The sequence below is a fragment of the Peromyscus leucopus genome, chromosome 2 (genome assembly GCF_004664715.2).
Source record: "Peromyscus leucopus breed LL Stock chromosome 2, UCI_PerLeu_2.1, whole genome shotgun sequence".
NCBI lineage: Eukaryota > Metazoa > Chordata > Mammalia > Rodentia > Cricetidae > Peromyscus > Peromyscus leucopus.
This window is the reverse complement of record NC_051064.1, coordinates 89,418,600-89,441,523: the sequence shown is the minus strand read 5'-3', so window position 1 is coordinate 89,441,523 and position 22,924 is coordinate 89,418,600. Positions and strand designations below refer to the sequence as shown.

Sequence of the window (22,924 nt, the reverse complement as noted above, 5' to 3'; positions counted from 1 at the left end):
ATGACCCTTATCCTACTGAATCTAGTTTTTTAATCTTCACTCATTTGTTGTAACAGGAGGTTTGTTGTTGCTTTGTTTAAAAACTCATGATCTTAGTTGTTATCATTAATGAAATTATAAAACAGATAGGAAATAAAAATTACAGTGGTATAAGAATTTTCATATTAGTTGTTTGATCTTCTGAGCTAAGTGGAAAAAAATCAGTAACCATTTCATCGATGTTGCATCTTTGGCCACAATTAATTTCTAGGTCATGACTTCTGTATAATGACACCTGATTAAGAATTCATACTTCTAATAGTTTAAATAATTAAATGGCATTTTTAGTATAATAAAACATGAAGCCTCTATAATGAGCTTTACATTTTGGTTTTCTATCAAATACTTAAATATCTAAAATATAGTCATATTTATAATAAGTATACTTAATAGGTACTCATCTGTGGTAGGAACCTTGGTCAAGGCAAAAGGTTTGCTTCTTAAAGCATTTATGATACAGTAGGGGTCAGTGAACCCATCCCTGGCCAAGCATATCATCTCAAAAGGACCAGGTTCTTGGTGGAGGTGTCGATACCTGAAAGAAATATGTTTTGATCTAAGTTTGAAGGATGGGTTAGCCACAAGAAGAAACAGTGAGCCAGCGAGGATGCCTGTTCCAGGCAGAGGTGACATAGATTCCAACATAGTGTGGTCACTACGGCAAGGAATTGCCATGTGGCCAAGTACCCATAAGTTCTAGTATGGCCAGTGATCCAGGAATGGAGTCTAAGACACAGGAGGACCCACATGTATCTGGGAAATTTCTGGGACTCTATTATAGAGACAATAGGAAATCACTTAGAGGTATTTTAGCAGACAAGTTACACAATTGCAACAGAATTTTTAAAAAGTCTTTGGCATGGAACTATAAAGATAATGCTAGAAGGAGTCAGACTAGAGGAAGAAATACAAGTAGGAAGAATTTGCAATAATGCAAGCAAAAAAAAATGCACATGTATGTTTTCTCTCAAAACGAAGGAAGACATTTCTGTTGTGTAATTTGCTTTTCTGTCCTTTTCAAAGGATCAAAAAAGCTTTTGTCCATAAAGTAGCCATTTTTGCTTTCATTTTGAAATATAAAATCCTATCTGTGTGTTTCAAGTCCACTACAGTTCCTGAACTACCCATAGATTTTAACTCAAACTTGAGTTGTTCTGGTTCTGTTGAAAGGAGATTTTTTTTTTTTTTTAATTTCAAAACTGCTAGGACCAATGAGTTCAAGCCCAGAGGCCAAGGTGGAGCCACCTGTGTGTCTCACAGGGGATTATGTACACATGTGAACCATATCCATAGTTAAACTGAGCTGAGGTTAAGATCACTTAATCACTTAGGACTTTGGGTGTAGTTATTGGTAGAAAGCACTTGCCTACTAGTGTGCTTGAAGCCTTGACCTTGGGTTAAAAACAAACAAACAAACAAACAACAACAACAACAACAAAACAAACCTTAAGTTTTTTTTTAACAACAAAAGTTAAAAAGATGTCTGATTTTCAGCCGGGTGGTGGTGGCACACACCTTATTCCCGGCACTCAGGAAGCAGATCCAGGTGGATCTCTGTGAGTTCTAGGCCAGCCTGGTCTACAGAGTGAGATCCAGGACAGGCACCAAAACTACATGGAGAAACCCTGTCTTGAAAAACCAAAAGAAAAAAAAAAAAAAAGATGCCCAATTTTCAATAAACATCTGTCTGTATTTCCTTACATTATGCTTCAAGTAGGTATATAGCTTAAAGAAATACTTGTAGGACTCCTTGTGAGAAGTTGTAAGAAATGTACAGTTGTTATCCACAGTGTCTCCAGTAGAAGGATTACACAGGGAAAAGGTTTAACCCATGTATTCGGTTGTCACACTCTTCAGGTTCTGGAGGACCAGTCTCCTAGACTTGCCAAACTAAATTTGTGGTTCTCCAGTATGCGTTCCTAAAATTTTATATCTTGAGTGCTTTCTTTGAGGAAAATAGCAATGCCTCTTAAAGCTCTCTCCCTCTTCCTTCTCTCTTTTTCCCATAATTACAAAGTTGAAGATGATCATTATAGACAGTCTTCACTTGTAGACATGAAAAGAACTTAGTTTTTACATTGGTTCCTAAAACACAGAACACTATTTGTATTTTCATATGACTTGGATTAAAGTATCAAAACAATGGAGATTTAATCTTTACTTCTATATATTGTTGTCTTAATTAGTAATTATGTAATTATTTCCAGCAACTTTATAGAGATATTGGCTAAAATATTTTTTCTCCATATTTAAGATTTAAAAGTTATTTTTCAAAACTGAACATTATGATCATACTATTATACAAAGCTACCATTGAATATTATCTACAACACACATAGTACTTCGTTCTGTCACTAGAACATATTATTGTAAAATATATGGGTAAATTAATATGTTTACCTATATAAAATTTAAATTAACATTTTTGTGGGTTTTATTCTTGATCTTACCTCCACAATACCTTTGAACTTCAGTATAGTGTCAGCTGGAGTCAGAATAAAAATAGCCATAGATTAAAGATCATTTGGTTTTGAAAGGAGTCATCTTCATTAGGAGGAAGAGTCCAGTCCCATGTGCTATAATGTTCAAGAGTATTTACACAGTGAGCAGATCATTCATTATTCATGACCTGACATTTTCGTCTGTTAATTGTTGGCTTTCATTTTAAACAACTGTCAACTAGGTTGTGTAGGGAGATGGTTTATTTGAAATTGAATTACATTTCTATTTTGAGTTATAGTATAAAATTGTGGCTCTTTTTCTTCCTAATTAATGCTGTAACTTGGTCCGGATTTAGGGAGAGAAAGACTTGTTATCGAGGAATATATCTTGAATGGAAAGGAACTTACTCAAGAAAATACTTTGTCTAGTTCTACCATAAGTTGTACAAGAGAACTTTTTTAAAAAATTGTTCTTGGGTCTGGAAAGAAGATGGGTTTTTATGTAGGGTGGAGTTATGTCCATATGTCCTTAGTGGTGCTAGCATTGGGAAAACAAAGGGAAAGATAGTTTATGTACCTTTGGGAACAAGTGAACGAACGGGCTCCCGTTTTCTAGCATTGGGTGAAAGAAGCAGGAAGACAGCCTGCTGACCAGCCAGTCTTTGTGTTTTTCTTTTGTGTTCTGCAGTCATCTCCACTCGAACTCCACCTCCACCCTCACCGTTGCCATTTCCAACGCAAGCTATCCTTCCTCCAGCCCCATCAAGCTACTTTTCTCATCCAACGATCAGATATCCTCCCCACCTGAATCCTCAGGATACTCTGAAGAACTATGTCCCTTCTTATGACCCATCCAGTCCTCAAACCAGCCAGGTAAAAATAAGAGAAAACAAAATAAACATAGAGCCGAGGGGCGTGGGACAGGCCTAGCTCTAAGGTACAAGGTTAGTCAGAAAGTATGTCTGGAACAGCAAGCCTTCCAATCGGTCTTCAGAAAGTTTCTTGGTGACTCAATACATTTTTTTTTTTTTTTTTAATTTAAAGGTGGCTGAATGACAGGTAGGAAGTGTGTTGCCCCAAAGGTATACATTTGTGAAGATGTTTTGGGTTTAATGTTTTTGGATTTTCATTGATTGAAAGAAAGTTTATGCAGAATGCTCATTGCCAAAAAAACTCTAAGCTGGAGTTCACACCTCTGAAATACCTGGTTTGACAAAGAGACAAAGTGCTTTTTCCAGGCAGGAGAAAGGTATGTGCTAAAATAAACACCCACAAAAGAACTTACAGCTGTATTTATAGGCCAGTTATTCGGCATTAAAATCAGCTTTGGTAATGTAAACATTTTCAGCAGCCTTTGATGACTCTTGATTCTGCAGAGACGTGACTTAAATTTAATAATGAGTGGCATTTCTAGCTCTTTCTGTCTCTGTCTCTCTGTATCTCTGTCTTATTTATCTGTATGTATGTATGTGTGTATGTAAGAATCTATCTATCTATCTATCTATCTATCTATCTATCTATCTATCATCTATGTATCTCTCTCTATATATATATATATTATATATAATCTATCATTTATCTCAGTCTCTCTGAACATAATGCAGTGGTCTTAGGGATTTGTTGTGTAAGTACAGTAACTCTTGTGCATTTCTCACTCTAGATGCTTGGTTTCTTCTGGCACAGGGGTTTCTCACAGGAGGACTTTGCACAGCCAAGTAGACCGTCTTTGTGCCAATCCTGAGTCCAGCAGTAGTTCTAGTATCCAGGTCTCTAATGTCATTTTGATCTTATGGTCTAGTATCAGGCTTTGCTGTTTTAGCTCAAAAACCCCTGTCCACTTCTAAAAACTTTTTAAGACTTGAGAAATTTATACAACATTTTATGATATCACTGTTAAGTTGTACTAAAATTAGAATACACAAGTATATGTGTATCAATTATAAAGTTCATGGGGGAAAACCAATTTTTGTGTTACTTTGTTAAATGAAGCAGAATGGTCCTTTCTGGATGTTTTATTTTAAACATAATATACTGTACCCTTTGTGTGACTTAGAAAGTTACCTTTGCTTTTAGTTTCACTAACTAATATATGAAACTAAGTACTAACATTTGGGCGTTAAACATCTATTTGTGCTTTAGAAAAAAAATGTCCATGTGGTGTAATGATGATGAGACTAAAGACAAGTAAGGAGTAAGATCTGAGGGTGCCAGTTTAGAAATGAAATTTGTTCTCAGAGTATGGATTCAAAAGTCTCTTCCATAGAGTATTTTGCTAGACTCATCTGGGAACTGTGCACACAAGGTCTGATTTTAATTTGTGTAGAATTTCCATGAATAACAAAGTCTAATTAAGACATCCATTAAAAGTCCTTAACGTTAATTCAGTGTGGAAAATCTTAGAGTTCCATTGGATTTTTTTTTTTTTAAAACTGATGTCTTAATTAGGCACTGTTAAGGGGAAAATTATGCAAATTAAAATCAGGCCCTTAGTGTTACGCATTTCTTTAATTATCAGTGCTTGTTTTACATATATTTCGATTTCTTTATAAGTTAAGAGTGCATATTAGGTGATAATCTGCATCTTTTGTCACAGTTTTTCCTGTATGTTTTCAAAGTAAATGTCCAGCTTCTAGAGCGGCATCCTATTCCCATCTCAGTTGAAAGCCAAAAGCAAAAAGAAAATGTCAGAGTTTTATATACTAGGAGGAGCATAGTAAATAGGATAGTGCATTGCCAGTGCCGTTCATCCTCACACAGGACACCCTTCTCCGTACCCCACAGCAGCTGGAGAGGTTGACAGACGTTTTAGAACCTAGCTTCACTTGTTTACACTGGTAGAAAACTGAAGTGTAGCCTTCCTTTCGCCCTGGTGTTTTAGAAAGTTCTGCATGGACTTGGGCGCTCTCCTTTGTCCCCTTTCCTACTTTTGAATGGGAGAACACCTGTCCGTTCATAGCCATTCAGTTCCTGTAGACAAAGTGTGCACTGCACAAGCTTATCTCCTGTGGCAGTATTTCCTTGAGATTCTTGCCATTTGGCTCCTGCTCAGGGTAGGTATGGACTGTTTTGGTGAACATTATGCAGAAGCACTTTTGCCATTGATTGTACCACCAGTGTGAAAATGAGAGCTTTCTTCTTTCTAAGACATACACAAGGCAATCATTTACAATTTTTCCCATAGCTAGAAGTTGATGATGTCTACTTAAAGAAATAAACTACCACTGACCTAGAAAGAAAAATGTGTCTTGATAGTGAATGGCAGAAATTTTTGTTTTGTTTTAAGGAACATTATATCTGCTTTGATGTTTAATTCCAAACTCAAAGCCAGTTCATTTGCATTTCAGAGTAGGACTGTTGCTCTGCATCTTCCAGTGCTGGAGATGGGGAGAAGTAGTGGTCCTCAAACCCTGCAGTCACAGCTGCTGCTTCCCAGTCTCATCCAGCGCCACGCTGATCTGGATTCTTAAGCAACTGAAATGTCTTCTCCTCCCCACAGCAATTTGGAGATTAATTCCATTACTGCTGCACCAATTATAGTGAGACAGTCGTGCTATTCAGTGGAATATTTTGAATAAAATTGGTTTAAAGATATAATTCTCCCATAGGTTTCCATCAAGGAAAACTCCAGTTTATTTTCCTGACATAAAGTTAAATACTTAATTAAAATTACCCATGATGAGTAGCCAGGATATTCAAAGTCAGTTTTAACAAATAAAAAAGAGGAAGTAGTCTCTCTGTAACCCACCCAAAGACTCAATCCATGCCTCGAAGTCAAAATATTTAAGTGTTATTAGCTATCTTTCTCTAAAGAAATATCCAGTTATAATTTATATGCGGGTATTTAGATATATATTGTTTCATTGATTTCTTTGCTTTGGGAAGTTGGAATTATAAATATCATATATTTGTGGGGAATAATTCCCAGAAAATTATTATAAAAGACCATGCAGTGAAGAACTGTTCCATGAGTATAATCAAAAATAGCATTCTTTATCTGGGATAATATAGCCCAGGCTTTCTTCAGACAGTATATCCTTAGGGTTTTGCCTTCTAAGACAGCAACCATTTCTCTATCGAGTGGTCAAAACTCAAGAAATAACATCTTTTCCGAAACTGGACAGGGATTTTCTTCATTACCTCTCACAAACATCTATGCCGCAACTCATGCACAATGATCGGAGAGTTACACACAACAGTGTGCCACTGATGGTCCTCACATCCACCTTGGTGCATCATAGTCCTTTTCTTTGGAGGATGTTTTATTCCTAAGCATAATGTCTGACTTCTGCAGTTTATAACTGTGTGCATCGGAAATCTTAGATGCTCTCAATCTCATTCTATCTGCTTGTGTTAAATGATTGAAAGCGGACTGGGTACCCTAGAGTCTAAATTGCCTGATATGTGTGTCTGTGTGTGAGAGGAAGCTAGAGTTTATATGCAGAAGAATGGATTATTGACTGTGAATGAAGGAAACTATACAGTGTTGGATATGTTTCCTATCCTTGACATTCTTGTATCCCTATGTCAGTGATACTATTGTTTAGTAGGAAAATATTGAACTGAGAAATAAACTGAGAATAAGGAGCAGAGCATAGGATTACTGGATTCTTACTGTAGAGAATTCAGAAAGGAATTGCGTTTTAGCTTTAGCTAGGCATCAGTCTCAGTTCATGTGGGTTTTCTGGCCGACTGCATGAGAGGCTCAGGTCGGCTGAACATTTAGGGGTGTTGTAAAGAGGAAATCACCTGTGCGAAGTGCATTAATGGTCCAAACCTTCCTTTAGCTGCCGTTGCTGCTGCTTCTTACTGCTCACCATTGATTGGCTCCCAGCGCAGACTAGAGGGCCTGCATGGTGGCTCTCCACCCTGTGCAGAACCCACGTGCACGTACTGAGCGGCGTTGTTGACAGGATGTCTGCCTTTTGGATTGCTTCACCCGGCATTCTGTTTTTGTTTTGTAGCCTAACAGCAGTGCTCAAGTAGTAGGGAAAGTGCCTGGCCATTTCACTCCTGTCTTGGCACCCTCTCCCCATCCCAGTGCAGTGCGGCCTGTGACTCTGACCATGACAGATACTAAACCCATCACTACATCCCCCGAAGGTGAGGCAGCTTCACCCCCAGCATCCAGTAAGTATTTCTGTAGGAAATGAGAAATGTCCATCCAAGGCGCCATTGGATACCTGATCCATGGTGGAACACACGGGGACTTTTCCGGCTACCTGAGCAGATGGAGATTTCTCATTTAAGTGGAGCTAGCAGGCATGGATGTGACCCAGCTGTCACATGCTCTCTCTTATCAAATTTCCATTAGTGCATCATCATATTTGACAAGGGAGAAACGTGATTTTTTTTATTTTTTTTATTTATTTTTTAGCCAACAGCCACAACAAAAGTAATAACTCATGCCTGCTTGTTCAAGGTAGACATTGAAATTACACTGATAACACAACACAGTATACAAGGTTTTACATCACCAAAAGAGAGATTAGATAATTATTACTTATTGGAGTATTTCTAGAAATCAAACCCCTTCCCCAAGCGAATGGAATCAGTGCCTCTGCAAGATAATTACATGTTTACCTCACTGTAGGTTATGTCATTGTGAGATGCAGTCACACATTGTACTGTGCAGGCGAGGACACGGTGAAGCATAGGATTAGATACATGTAAGGTACTGACACTGTCATGATCTACAACTTTGTCTTTAAATCTTTCGGTTGTTTTGGCTATCACATTATAATCAGATAGTATGCTTGTTAGCATGGCTATAGCATTGTAAATGTCTTATGTATGTAGTATCATTATGTAGCATACACCAGTAAGCCAAGTCATCATATAGAACATCAGAATTAGATAAGGAATACATTTTCAATTGGCTTCACCCAAACTGCTAGCTTCCTAAAGGGCGCTGATATGCACAGATGGACAACTGATGAGGTTTCATCTGGGAGGCACCAGCATGTGCCATCACCATGATGGGTTTATATTCTGATGGTTTTTCTTGCATAGAGCAAAGAAATCCCTTGTGCTCTGGAAACTCCCTTGTGGAATTACACCATCAGAGACATCGCCGGCTCTTTCTCTCTCTCTTTTCTCTCAGCCATTGGAAAGACGTTCTTTTTTTTTTTAATGACTTCTAAAAACAAATAAAGACACTTTCCAAGAAAAAAAATGGACAATACCTTAAGTGCACAGTAAATATTCAGCATTTATTTAGCAGAATTCATGAGCCCTATAAACTAGTAAGTCCAGATAGCCTTAGAATGTACATCACTAATCAGTGATGCTTGGTAATTAGCTCACTGGCAAATAGTCCTACCCCAGTGAAGCACTTCCCTGAATGCAAAAGTGGGTGAGACTCTTCTATATGTTTTCTGTGCATATTACAGTCACTAAGACACTATATGCATACTTTTAAAGTGAACATCACAGCATCTTTGAACCATGACAAAGTTTAAATAAAAGCACATAAAAATATGATTTTAAAAGGTTGTCAAAAAACTACCTCAGGATAAATGATCAAAACCAAAGTTCCAGGAACTTTTGGTGCCTACTTTTATGCTGACACCCATACATCAAATCCAGGGGAGGATCCAGTCCAGATAACCACAGCCCTTTCACGGGTATGCCTTCAGTCTGTTTGATAATGAATTACTTGTTTACTCATGCAGAGGTTATTCCAAAAGAGATCTGATTTGACTAGTAAAATTTCTAAAATATTCTAAAGGAATATCTAGCTTACATAAAGTTGGCTTCACCTGCCCTTTCTCCACTTCTACATAAAAGAAATATATCGAGTAACACAACTGGCAATGAGAAACTGGATGTTGAATTTATACTTCAGTAAAGTTTACAGAGACCAAGGGAAGCCTCTCTTTAATGAATGGAAAACAAAGAAAGAAAGAGCCCAGACATGGCATCCACACTGAGAGTAAGGCTCCTCTCTCAGCTCCCAGCCTGTGTATTGAATTCTCAAGGCCTAGTGATGAGTGGAGAATACTGGCTGCTAATGGCCACCCTTGCCTTATTTAGCAGGAATTAGAACATAACCTGTGAGCATCCTCAGTGTTTTAAAAACTTGACCTAAAAGTCTCCAAGTTTAAATAATGCATTTTTAAAGTGAACATGAAAAATTAATATTTTTTTTTAAGCTAGCCTATTTAAAGCCAGTGTCTGAATTCCTAATTAATTACAGTGGTTTTAACCCTTTCAGACCTCCTAGTGTAACACAGTACAGACTCGGTTTTTCTGTTCAATCGGAGATGGAGGGGTAGGCTTGATTCTTCTTTTCCTTGTAAAAGGTAGATTTAGAAATGAGAATCTTTCTGTGGGAAGCTCACCCCACCAGAAAAACACTTGCACAAAAAGCAGTTGTAAACCAGACCACAGCAAGGGAAAGAACAGTCACTCGCATCTACACTACCTGGTGACCTAGTATGTAACTGGTACCAGGAGTTCCTCCCTGGCCAACCCAAGCAAGTGATAGTTGTTTTTACACTAATGGAAAATGAAGAGTTTTGGGGTTTTGTTTTTTGTTTTTGTCAAAAATGTTTCTACCAAGCTGGGAGACATTCCCCATATTAGATAGAAGATGGACTGTCACTGTATGTGATGTAATCCAACTGGGCCCCTCTTTAAGAAAAGTATTAGTGGATTTATTAATTTTTTATTTGTTTGGGTACACATTTAAGTAAAAACATTTTTTTTTTTTTTTATCTCATACTTGTCAAGCGCATCTGCTGAACCCTGTCATTAAAAGCGGTCACATTCCCTGTCACTTCATCCACTTTCACATTTAGAATCACAGGCAGCCGTCCTTGGTTATGCCATTAGACGTAGGGGAAATGTATGTCTCTGAAGAAAGTCTTCAGTACAGCCGAGTCTCAGCATCTAGGCAGTCCTGCAGCCACAGCACAGTGAGGACACCCACACCGACGCATAGGTTATGGTTCATTGCATAGGTTTTTTTGTTTGTTTGTTTGTTTTTTGTTTTTTGTTTTTTAAGGGGGGAATAGTTTATTTGAATTCAATGGCCATTTCTTTTCTGTTATTTGCTATTCACTCGGACAAAAGAGAAGAGAAATGGAGACACCATTTTGGTAGTAATTCCCACTTCTCTGGGTTTCTTATACATGGACAGGGTGTTCATTCTGACAGTTCACAATTTTTATCTTTGTTTTTGTTCTTCCTTAATCAGCCTACACAGCCTCAGGCACATCTCAAGCCAGTCGATATGTGGGACTAAACCCAAGAGACCCATCCTTCCTGCATCAGCAACAGGTGGGCACATGTCACCCAGGTGGAATGGGGGAGCCACGCTTTGCTTCGGCGCTTTTCTCCATGTTGCCTTTCAGATCTGGATTCAGGATGGGGCTCACGGGGCTTCTGAGACCAAAATTGATCATTTTGTTTTCCAAATTTTTTTTCTCATTTATCCTCTGCTTCTCACCTATCTGAAGTTTCTGGAACTGGCTCGCAGCCTCTCCCTTCTTCAGAGCACACAGTGACAGCATCCACAGACACTTGTTGTGTTCCAGCTAGACTGTATTGTTCTGTCTTACTGGATATTGAGAACTTACTAGCCAATGTGGCTTTTAAGTGCTGACATGGAAAACCAGTTCGAGAGCCAGCTAGAGTTCAGTACATAGTTTGTGTTTGAAGCAATTTTGTTTTCTCCAGATGTCTCACTCCTCCTTTATATTCAGTCCAGGAGGAGGATGTGCTCTAACGTTGAGCTCACAGGCGAAACATTATTCCTACTCTAATACATTTAAATTGCTTCACTGATTTCAGATGCAATAAAACACTTTTTTTTTGTGTGTGTGGGGGGGGATTCTGCCTTCTTACATCATTTATGTTTCAAGTAGCATTTTAAATTTCACATCTCATTAATGCTGTAAATTTAATGCAAATGAAGTGTTTACCCAAACTGTGAAAAACTACAGCCAGGATTAATGGTGGCTTATAAACAAATTAGCCCGAATCTAAAGTATGCACAACACCAACGTAGAAATCCCATGATTCTAGTTATAGGGTCACAGAAATAGTTCTAAGCACTTCAGAATTGAAGTGTATTTTATGAGGCATATGTTTGCTGTTCTTAAGTTTGGATACAGAGCAGTTTGAAGTTAACAGTATGTAAAACATTACATAAGAAAAGTAGGCCACAGTACATAAGACAGAGCTGGGAATAAACACCAAGTTGTCTATGTGTTTATATGAGGTTTACATACGTACCAAACTTGCGAAGTTACTTGTGCCTACTTACTCAGTTCTAGAATGGCCTATCTGGTTTTTGCTTACTGTTCTCCAGGCCTTCCCTTTCTCAGACCAAGGTGATAGACTGGGTATGGTAGAAGTCACCACATGTAGAGTTCGGAGAAAGCCATAAAGATGATAGCCCATTCAAGATACTTGACATTTTGCAAGGTTAAAATAACAAAACAGAACACAAGAGAACTGACTGAAGACATCTGTATATAGTTATGGAAATACCAAATAATAATTAGTGGCTTTGCCAGCCAATGGCTTCAACATAATTCTCTGGAATGTTGCTTTTTTTCACCTCTAAAATTGCTATAATATGGATGTGTTATAACTACTATGGTTCTATTTAACAAATGTATGTGTTCATTGTGTTTTTTAAACATATGCAGGATTTATAGGTTTTGGAAACTTGTTTTTTTTTAAAAAAAATCATACATTTTTTTCAGAAATATTTTTGTCACAGAACTTGCCATTATTCTTTATGACACCTCCCTAATTTCCAGTTAATTTTTAATTCAAAAAACATGCCTCTGTTATTTAACCTTTAGCTCCAAGCACATTTAGAATATTACAACCAATCCCATGCACTAAGAAACAATTGTCCTATTTCCTTACCCTAGCCCAGGGCAGCCTTAGTTTATATCAATTATGATTAATGTCAGGGTCTCCTATAATGACAGTCACAAAAGTTCATTCATACCAAACTTACCTCTCTCTTAACATTGTCTAAAGATGCATCAAGAAATTTAGGCCCAGTGAAAACCTGGACCTCAACTGTGGGCAGAAATCTGGGCATCTTCTAATCTGAGGAATGTATACAACACTTTAAAGTCTGACATTTGCTATTTAAGTGGGTAGTGTTGAGTAAAGACCACTTACAATGTGAATATATTTTCTGAGTTCAAATGTGTTTGCTATTTATGAATATATGGTATATATTAATTCTTGGAAGCAAAAAGCCATATACTCCACAGTTAAAATTTTTAAATACTGAGCAGATAGATAATTTATCTATGTAATGAAATTTTGATTTGAAGGAACTCAGTTTGCCAAATTCATAATGAACTATGACTTTGAGACATGAATAAAACAACATGAATGTATATCATATGATGTAAGCATAGCACTTAACTGGAGCACCAGTTAAAATCTATTCTCTTTATCCTTTCAAATTAAGAACAGTAGAGATGAAGCTGCATATTCACTCTACAGGAATGGAGAGAGCGAAATAGTTTAAATGACTTCAGTAAAGGTTATTCTTCCTCCAGCAGAAATGAGATTGATTTACTGTGTCCTCTCATTACTTTACGAAGATTTAAAAGAGACCACTCTTCTAAGGGCAGCTCCTAAATGCATTTGGTTTAAAGCACTCAATGATGAATGCAAAGGAAAATCAAGGGGTACATGAAATAAAAGTGATCAATCATTTTATATTAGCTAGGAGAAATTCAAAATTAGAAAGGCAGTGGCTTTAGTCCGGAGGGGCTTTTTAAACATTCCCCATAACCTTTAATATACATGACCCCTTAAAAATAAATATTGTCACCAGGTGCATTCTTCAGTTCATGTGGGTTGCTTTATAAAGATTTATCCTTTCAGCTTATGGGAAGTATTGATGTGCATTGTTGCATGCTATTTTTTCCCCTTAGAAAAGAACTTTCATATAGCTTACATAAATTAAGTTAACAATAAATTTAAGATTATTGGATATCTTTGACTGTCTTCTAATAACCTTCCTACAAAATAATACCACAGAAAGGCTTTCACTACAGCTGTTTGTAACCCATGACCACACTGACATTCCTCAATTGAAATGTAATGTATTAAAGTTCGTCCATACTGGCAAACTTGAATAGTGAAGCACCCCCTTTGATGCTGAGTTGCTTGTTAAACACAGTTATTAGCAGTCACACATTTGTGAGCTCCTTTTTTACACTGATTATTCCCGACTAATGCCAGTTTCTAACTGCCTTGAGATATTAGTTGTTGTGTGTGTGTGTTTTTTTTTTTTCTGATGTTGGAATTTCACCTAAATATACATAGGGCATTGCATTTAAATTTAAAAAATAAAGTCACTTAATTACGGAAAATTCAGGAAGGTTCACGTAAAGCAGACTTGTCATAAATACCAGTCCTCCCTGCGAAGTACAATACTCAGCTCATGTAGCTGATCAGGACTCGCCTGTATCACCTGTCACAGTCTTGGGCGTTGTTCAAGGCCTGGCACTGGTCTGACTTTGGGATCCTTGACTGACTTAATGCATTGGCCATTGGCATAGGAGACATCGTAGAACCTCAGCAGGAGCCTCACTCTGCTTTAACTTCTCTCTCTCTCGGGGAATGGTGCGGTGGCTTGAAGAACTCTGGGGTCCTGCTTTAGCAAATGGGGCTCTGCTCTCTGCTGCCACATGCCTTGTCTTGATCTGGAAGACTTTCAGAGTGCTGGGGACACCTTCTCTGACTGCTCTTTCAGAGCAATGAAGGCCCTTCTTCCTGCCTCTCATGCTCCCTGCACACATTCCTTTCTGTTGACACTGAGGCAACCCGACCTTCCAAATTTTATCTACTTGAAAGTAAACGGGCACTATCTAGCAAAATGTTAGATTTTTACTTAGCAGGAATAGAAATTATTTTACAACCCAGTCTAATAATTTTAATGGAAATGGGTATTATGAGAAAAGTTAGTTAATTTAACACCAGTTCCTTCTTGGTGTGCTAAGGTTCAAAAGTTTACCATTTTGAGGACTAATTGCTGTCATAGGAAGTTTAGTAATTAAAAAATAATGTAGCTTATTTATCATCAATTACAGTTTGGTGAAACATTGCTACCCCAGCAGAAACCTTTAGTAATCATCAATACCACAAAATTAATTGTAAATTGGAGCTAAGAGTCTATAGTTAAGAAACTTCCTGTATAGCTGTAAGAGACCACACCATACAAACCAGCCATTGAATTACACCCTGACTCTGGATACAGACTGGGAATGTAGGTAGAATGAATAGGAAGTTGCTTTGCCTTCCTTAAATGAGACAGTTAAGTCAAGTAAGCTCTTATTGTAAGAAATAAGGCTTGTTCTCACAGTCTCAAAGTGAAGTCCTGACTATCTGCTATCTGAGACCAGAGCCGTTGGCTGAGTGCCTTGTCACTTACCATGTGGATTTTTATTTTTGCTTGAGCTGCAGCAGTTACATCTCCTGTGACTGGGCAACAGTGTTATTTCAAGTTCAGTTATCGACTAGTTATGCTGAAATATTCTCAACACTTTTCTGGGTAGAATTTGAAAGTACTTTTCATTACCACTGAAGATTTTTGTTACACAAAATAGCTTTTGAAGAAATTGCCTCTGTAGGATCTCTCTCTCTTTCTTTCTTTCTTTCTTTCTTTCTTTCTTCCTTTCTTTCTTTCTTTTTTTTCTTTCTTTCTTTTTTTCTTCTTCCTTTCTTCCTTCCTTCCTTCCTTTCTTTTTTTTCTTTCTTTCTATTTTTAAAGAAACTAAGATGTGAAGTGAAATCCTCTTATAATATTTGTCCTGGCAAACAACAAAGCCAAAGCTTGAAACATAAAAACTATTGAAAAGCTAGTCATTAGAAGAAAGCAATTGGAAAAGGACACAAGTGGATGACCAGCAAGCTTCCCAGTAAAGCCAGGAAGCAGGCTATCAACACTCAGGCCATTCTCATTGTGGCTGTTATCATAATTGACAGCATGACGCAAAAGCCTAGCACATGACTTCTGGGTAGATATGTAAATGGTAAGAGGTCACTTTTCACATATGCCTGCTGAAAAGGAAACACATTTAAAGGAAGTTTTAGTCAAACTAATGGCTATGCAAATGTTTAGCTTTGGGGTTAGTTTTGAAATTGAAAAAAAAAAATCCTTCTATCATCTGTCTGTCTTTTATTATTAATTCCTTTATTTGCTTTTCCTGGTTATCAAAGACAGGGCTCTAGATATGCTATTCAAATTAATGTCACCATAAAGTTATGTTTAATGCAACCTTAAACTCCAGTCAATAAAAACACAAGGGGAAACTGTCTTCTATCCTGAAGCACAGAGCTCTCGAGGGAAGAATTCTTACGATGGTATTTACAGCCATTTGAGCTGTACATGGAGATAGGCGGGAGACAGTGAGAGGCCCGAGGAGGAGTTGGGAGAGTGACAGACAGATGGAGTAGTGGTGAGAACCAAGGTTGAGGAGTCAGGAGTTTGGCTTTTGCCTTGAGATGAGAACAGGCGTGTCTGACTTTGGACAAGTCTTGAAAGGGGAAAAGGTCACATTGTCCCCAGCTTTCCTAGCTCCCTTACGTTCTGTAGGCGTGAGCAGCTTTCACTGAAAGAGAAGGACTCTTTGTTTTCCAACTCTTCATGTCTGACTTAGTGATTTTGATGAAGTTGGTGGACTGTTCATACCCATGGCTTCCCAAAATGACAGAGTGACTGTAAGGTACCAGGGTGGCTTTGAGTTCTCTTTTTGACATTTTGGTTGTGGCCATTTTCCCTGTTCGTTAAAGTTCTGCAGCACCCATTCACAGTTCATGTCAGTGGATCCATGAGCAATAGTTAATAGAAGAAATGTTTGTCCATCCAGGCAGTAAGGGGGGAGCATGAACTGTAAGTGCTGATTCTTTTTATGTGCCTCCATTGCCCCCTCCCCCCAGTCTGTTTTCCCGAGCTATCAGGAGAAATGGGAAAACTCAAGAGAATGTAAAACATAGACTTCAAGATCCTCCCTTGAGGGTCTTGTAAAGGTGGAGTGAAGAGGTCAGTTTGCTCGTGTGGGTTATTCAGTTTACATTTCGTGGTTTATTGGTTCAATGATATTGAGAGCCACTGTTGTCCTGGCAGACTGGTTAGTAAATTGCCGGTGTGCTGAATCTAGCAAAGTGGGTCACTTTGCTTAGTTTTATTTTTTCCCCAAATTTTATGCATTTAATAACTAAAGTTGCCAGGTGGTAGTGGTGCTGGTGCTGGTGGTGCTGGTGCTGGTGCTGGTGCTGGTGCTGGTGCTGGTGCTGGTGCTGGTGGTGCACGTTTTTAATCGCGGCACTAGGGAGGCAGAGGTAAGAGGACTCTGCGAGTTTGAGGCCAGCTTGGTCTACAGAGTGAGTTCCAGGACAGCCAGGACTGTTACACAGAGAAACCCTGACTCAAAAAACCAAAATAAACAAATAAATAAACAAACAAGCTAAATACCTCAAGTTCCCTTGTATAACCAATGAAGGGCCTTCATCTGAGTGTACAAACTTGACGTTAAGGCCATATTGATTCTCTATGGCTGTCAGCAACTTAACATACTTATTTATGTGTAGCATCTTAGGTATTTCCACTTAGGTGTTTCTGCTTATGCAGATTATTCATTTCAGTTACTTAGTTTATTGAGAATCCTGCCTGTCTTTGGACTCATTCACTATGTAACAGCAGATGACCTAGAGCTTCTGATCCTCCTGCCTCCACCTTCCAAGTGCTAGAAGTAAAAGTATGCACCACCACACTTGATTTTCTGTGGCATTAGGACCAGGGACCAAGCACGCTAACTGAGCTAGGTCCCAGCCTTCCTGTGCAGATATTTGAAAGAAACCAGATGGTTCCCTTCCTGGCGTTTTTTGACACAATCTCATTTGAATTGTGCCAGGCACCAGGTTCCCTTCCAAAGGAGGAGCTGCAGTCTGAGAGCACTGGCGGGTCCTAGCTTTCACCTCTTTTTTCAGTAGTTTACAGTTGTCTTATTTGACCTCTCTGCTGATTGCGCTGTGGGTGGGGCCTGTGTCTTTCATTTCTTGTTTCTTCTTGGAACACTGGGCACAATGTACTTAACATCTTGGTTTTATAGACAGTCCTCTTTCATTTTGATAGGTTCATATAAATTAAATAAATCGGCATGTGACTGTATTTTTGTACAGATATGCATATGATTAAGTCTGACTTTCAGAATATAAGAAAACTAGGAACCAGCCCCTCTTCTACACAGTCACATGGCACTAACAGACTGGGTTTCTAAACTCATTTGCTTGTGGTCTTTTAAGCTTGACTGCTACGGGACAGGAGGCCACCTCTTATTTTGTAAAGTAAGATACTTGGAAAATATAAGAGAGATGAAAGACATATTTATGTACCAGTTAAAATCCAGCTTTAAAATTTGACTAGAAATAACTGACAGTTGTTTTTTGTTTTGTTTTGTTTCTTGAGATAGGGTTTCTCTGTGTAGTTTTGGTGCCTGTCCTAGAACTCATTCTGTAGACCACACTGGCCTCAAACTTGTAGAGATCCACCTGCTTCTGCCTCCCAAGTGCTGGGATTAAAGGCGTGCACCACCACCACCTGGCTGACGGTTAAATTTTTTTATCACTGACATTTTCTCAGAACAATGGCTAGACTGTCAGTACCCCAAATTTAAAAATGCTTATTACTTATTATTAAAAATCTCTTTAAAATATAAAGTGAGTATGTGTTTAGCATCTTGAATGATAATAATAAATCGTTTCATATGTTCTTCTAAAGAAGCTTACATATACTTAGTTTGAGTCTTCCAGTGTGAAAAAAAGATGTCCTGAATCTGCTTGGTCCAAGAATGTCAGGGTTAAAAATAAGATGCTTAAGAACTGGATTTTTTAGACTTCCCTGCCAGGGAACTCTTCAGAGAATAATAGCGGATTTTTATTTTAGTTATTTATCAGTTTCCCTTACCTATGCTCTTTAAATTTTCACTTTACTAGATAGTTTATTAGTCCAAAGGTAGTTAAGAAAAAATAATAATAACGAAAAAGAGGGAGAGAAAGGCTCTTGCTGAAGTAAGTTGGCTCAAGTGAGTGATATTAGACAAGCCGCACAGATACTGTCTCCCTAGATGCTTGGGAAGTGTAGGCAGTGCTGGCCCATAATAGAAACAAATAAACTGAAATCATATTGTATAAATTTTAGTTAATGAGTGAAAATTAATTCAATAGTAATTAGCGTCTTACCAACTTTGGTGTTAAACTTTTGTTAAATACAGTCTTTGATTATTTTGTATATATTTAAGCATTTTTTCTGTTTTAGATAAAATATGCAAATGCATATATATTAATGATAAGGGGAAGTAAATAGCTACTTTGGTTTAACCTCTTTGAAAGTATATGTAGAAAAAAAAGTTAAAAAATTATGTTGATTTTAAATGTTCAGGACAAAGACAAAGATTGCCCACTTGAAATTTTTAAGGATCATTAAAAAAAAAAAGCCACCAACATGTAACTTGCCAAATTTACATAACATCCACCCAGGAAGACAGTAGTGTCTCAGCTCTGTCTGAGATAGTCCATGAGTGGTACTCGGGGTCATACAGTTTTGTGCAGAAAGGTTGTACCTGTAGCTAATCATTAGCAGAGTTGGTTGTGGTATGCCAGAACATACATCTCACTTCTTAAAATGCTAACCTGACTCAAAGCTGGCATTCACTGGGGAAAGTGGATCAGTGGGTGGCTCCTGAATCGATCTCATATGGTCAAGCTCTTTTCTTTCAAGACTCATATTTTGAAATGTGCCCCACTTACTTTGGATGATAAGCAATGTAGCCTAGCACATTGAATTGCTGTTTAGAAGACCCCCTCGGAGAACTCACACATACACATATGTTTGCACGTGTGCGTGCGCGCGTGCACACACACAAGAGAGAGAGACAGAGACAGACAGACAGAGAGAGAGAGAGAGAGAGAGAGAGAGAGAGAGAGAGAGAGAGAGAGAGAGAAAACAACCCCAATCCTGCACTACTAAATAGTCCTGTATCCCAGTCTACTGGAGGCTGAGGCACATAGTGAGTTACATAGTGAAATCCTGTGTATCCACCCCTCCCACTGTGTCCCTTCAGAAACAAATCTCACAATGTTGCTTCTCATACACTATAGACTAAACACATTTTCTTCTTTGAAATAGCAGAAATATGTCATCTGTTTAAAAATGAATAGGTATATAGTTTTCTCCTTTGTACGAATATTATGGCCTGTTTTCAGAATTCCCGCTTTCCTTTCTGTTTACTTTCTGATTTATGACTTCTTTATAGCATCAAGCTGAACGGACTCCACCCATCCAGCCGTCTCTATATCGTTCTCTTTCTCTGTCTACCCTAGGGGACTTTTCCCAGTTCTTTAGAAAACTAGTTTTACTTTAAATATTGAAGTAATTTAAATGCACCTTCAAAATTTTAGATTACATTTTCAGATAAAAGCTATCATTCTGAAACCTTATGATCGCTCTTAGGCTGTGAAGAAACCAGAGTCTGAGGTGGTATAGCCCACTTTTTAAAGCACTGTGTTTGGGGGACATAGTTAAAGCAATTTGTACCAAGTTTAAAGGCATTTTGGCTCTAGTCACCATCTAGAAACTCTCACAGGAGAGACAATCCAGGTTAGTGTGATCAGCAAGGCGCGTCTTTTCAATGCATGATGCAGTGAATTTACAGCCTGGCTCTCTAAAGGTTAAAATCCATGATTTTCTAGTGTGTCTCCCCTCCGTCTCCCGCAATGCCAGATAAGTTTACTTTCTTAAGCATAAAAATAAGCAATATATCTTTTCAATAAATCTGCTAGCACTGTAGGGCAGCTGTTAACCAAACAGGGCTGGATAGGGTTCCTGGGAAGTGTCCCGAGGAGCCAATGCTCAGATCTGGGAAGAATTTGTCTCAGGCCCTGTTCAGGGCATTCTCCACCTTCTTCACATGCAGGGAAGCATTTACAGTGCCACACCTCTGATTTTTACGTAAAACTCAAGCTCATTTTTGATTCTTTCTGAACAATGCCACGCTAGGTAAAATGTAATTTGTAACATGAGGAACTGGAAGCCTTCCAGCTTCTCTACCTGTTAGGGTCAATGCAGGGCGGGGCCTTTCTTCTCTAAACTGCATGTCCTCTGTTCTGCAAACTGCATGCTTTACCAATATTGATTATTCTACTCTGTATAGATGATTTGGTATGTCGCATAGAAGAAAAACCGCATTTTTATTTCCTTTCTAAAATAATCTCTATTGAACATTATTAACGTTTTCTTTTATTTCAGCTCAATTTATACTCTAATACTGGCTAATTGTTATGTTCTAAGCACTTGTTTCTCTGTATGCTTTAATTAATAGAGAAGCATATTGCAATAACTTTTTTTCTAAGGAAAAGTCTGGAAATTTGCTTTATAGAGTAAGATTTTTTCTTTTTGTTTTTTTGTTTTGTTTTTAATTTTGTCTGTTTGTTTTCTTTGAGTTGCCTCTTGGGAAAGTAAGGGTATTGCCATGTTCAGTGCTAGTTTGCATGTGTTCATTTAAATACTAAAAACTGTAGTACTGCTCGATCCATATCTGACTGCTAGGTTTCAATTGACAGCTGAGGATTTGTGACTGGACCATGAATCAAAACGGCAGGCATTTATACCCCAGTACCAGTGAGGATACATTGGGAATTACTTGGCAAAGGTAACATTTTAATTATTTCCAACCCTACACTTACACCTAAAAATTACATGACCTAAAGTGTTTGTTTTTAATTAGTTGTACAGAAAATATGTTGAAAGTCTAGTTGTTTGGCTATATACCATCCCTACCCCCCCCCAATCTCTCCCCTTAATTTCGATCTAGATGCAACATCAGATTAAAATGGGGCTGTGGCATGTGTTAACTGATCATTGGAATTTCTCAATAATGTCAATGTTTGGGACAATTTATAACATTTTTGGTGGGAGTGGGAGGAGTGTAAAATGACATTTAGATTAGACATTTAAGGGCCTGAAAATGAAATCATAGGTTTAGGCAAGATTTTTCTTCTACCTGAGGTAAAACATTGGTTTCTCTACATTATATGCATTTTTCGCATTTCAGCTCTTTCCTGCTAACTCTAAGCCTTTTTAGTATCATTTCTTCCTCTTTCAGTGGGAAAAGACTAGAAGAAAAGTTTCAGGTCAATCGGTTCAGCTGTTGCTCACAGAGCCAGTAAATTTTAGAGTGGGAAGATTATTCGATTCTGTAGTTAAAGAAGACATTTTGTTTAAGAAGTTTTAATTTCCGTTTGCAGACTGATGTAATTGACTTTATTAGGTTGGCTAAGAAAATTATTTGAAAGTAGTTTTGATATTATCTTATGTTCTGGTTTTGAAAAAATACTTACAAGGTAGTTGTTATCTTTTCAAAGCAGTTTGTGTGGAATAAATAATTTATGGCATAATATATATTAAAACATAAAGATGAACAACAGAGAATAATGTAATCCCAGGAGTTTCCTGAAAATAGAGCTGACACAGCTTTTACCCTCGCTCTGATTGTAAGCATCCCTTTGCAGTGTTTACGTGAAGCCAGGTGTTGAGATGTTAGTTCTAAAAGGGATGTTTGATTCCATTGTGGGTGATGGGTCCTGCTGTGGGCTCCAAGAGTCAAATATCTCCATTTACTTAGAGAAAAACTAAAAAGGTTACCTAGATTTTGCTTTTTGAATTAAAAAATTAGATTTATTCAGCCAGGCAATGGTGGTACATACCTTCAATCCCAGCAATCAGGAGGCAGAAACAGGTGGATCTCTATGAGTTCAAGGCCAGCCTGGTCTACAGAGCTAGTTCCAGGACAGCCAGGCCTACACAAGGAAACCCTGTCTCGAAAAACAAAAGGAACAAAACAATTAGATGTATTCATTTTATATGTGAGTGTTTTGCCTGCATGTGTATGTGCATACTTGGTGCCTTCAGAGAATAGAAAAAGGCATTTGATTCTCTGCAACTGGAGTTAAGGATGGCTGGGAGCCACCAGGTGGGTGGTGGAAATTGAACCTCAGTCCTCAACAAGAACAACAAGTACTCTTAACTGATCAGCCATCTCCAACCCCTGAATTCAGTTTTTAAAATTCCATGACATTTAATTAATTTAACAATTAAGTGATTACAATATGACTTTTCCCATGTTGAGATATTGGTAGGAATAATCATCTCTAAAAAAAAAAATCTATTGGGATATTCTTCCTCAAGAATTTTATATAGTAGAAGTTTATTTAGTAGAAAAAACTATATGTATATATATACATACTTACTTAAATATATAATATATACTTAAAAATAGAAGATAAACTCAGTGGAAGTATCTTATTTAAATAGTCTCAAAGATTAATGGTACTTAATTAAATTGAATGAAAATGTCTTAAGAGTCCGAATTAGTAAGCTATTTAAAGTTAATTTAATTAGA

General features: G+C 37.8%; 1 protein-coding gene across 10 annotated transcripts in view; it reads left to right on the top strand.

Annotated features, from left to right (window-relative positions):
* Window positions 1-22,924, top strand: part of Nfib (nuclear factor I B) — a 419,841-nt gene that overhangs the window by 379,551 nt on the left and 17,366 nt on the right. For 4 of the 10 annotated variants that reach the window (XM_028873297.2, XM_028873299.1, XM_028873301.2 and 1 more), the window contains exons 8-11: window positions 3,169-3,353; window positions 7,442-7,607; window positions 10,678-10,760; window positions 21,087-21,175. In XM_028873297.2, coding sequence (XP_028729130.1) covers window positions 3,169-3,353; window positions 7,442-7,607; window positions 10,678-10,760; window positions 21,087-21,175 — 523 coding nt within the window. The remainder of the gene's footprint in view (window positions 1-3,168; window positions 3,354-7,441; window positions 7,608-10,677; window positions 10,761-21,086; window positions 21,176-22,924) is intronic. The other 6 variants (XM_028873298.2, XM_028873300.2, XM_028873303.2 and 3 more) reach the window with 4 other exon arrangements.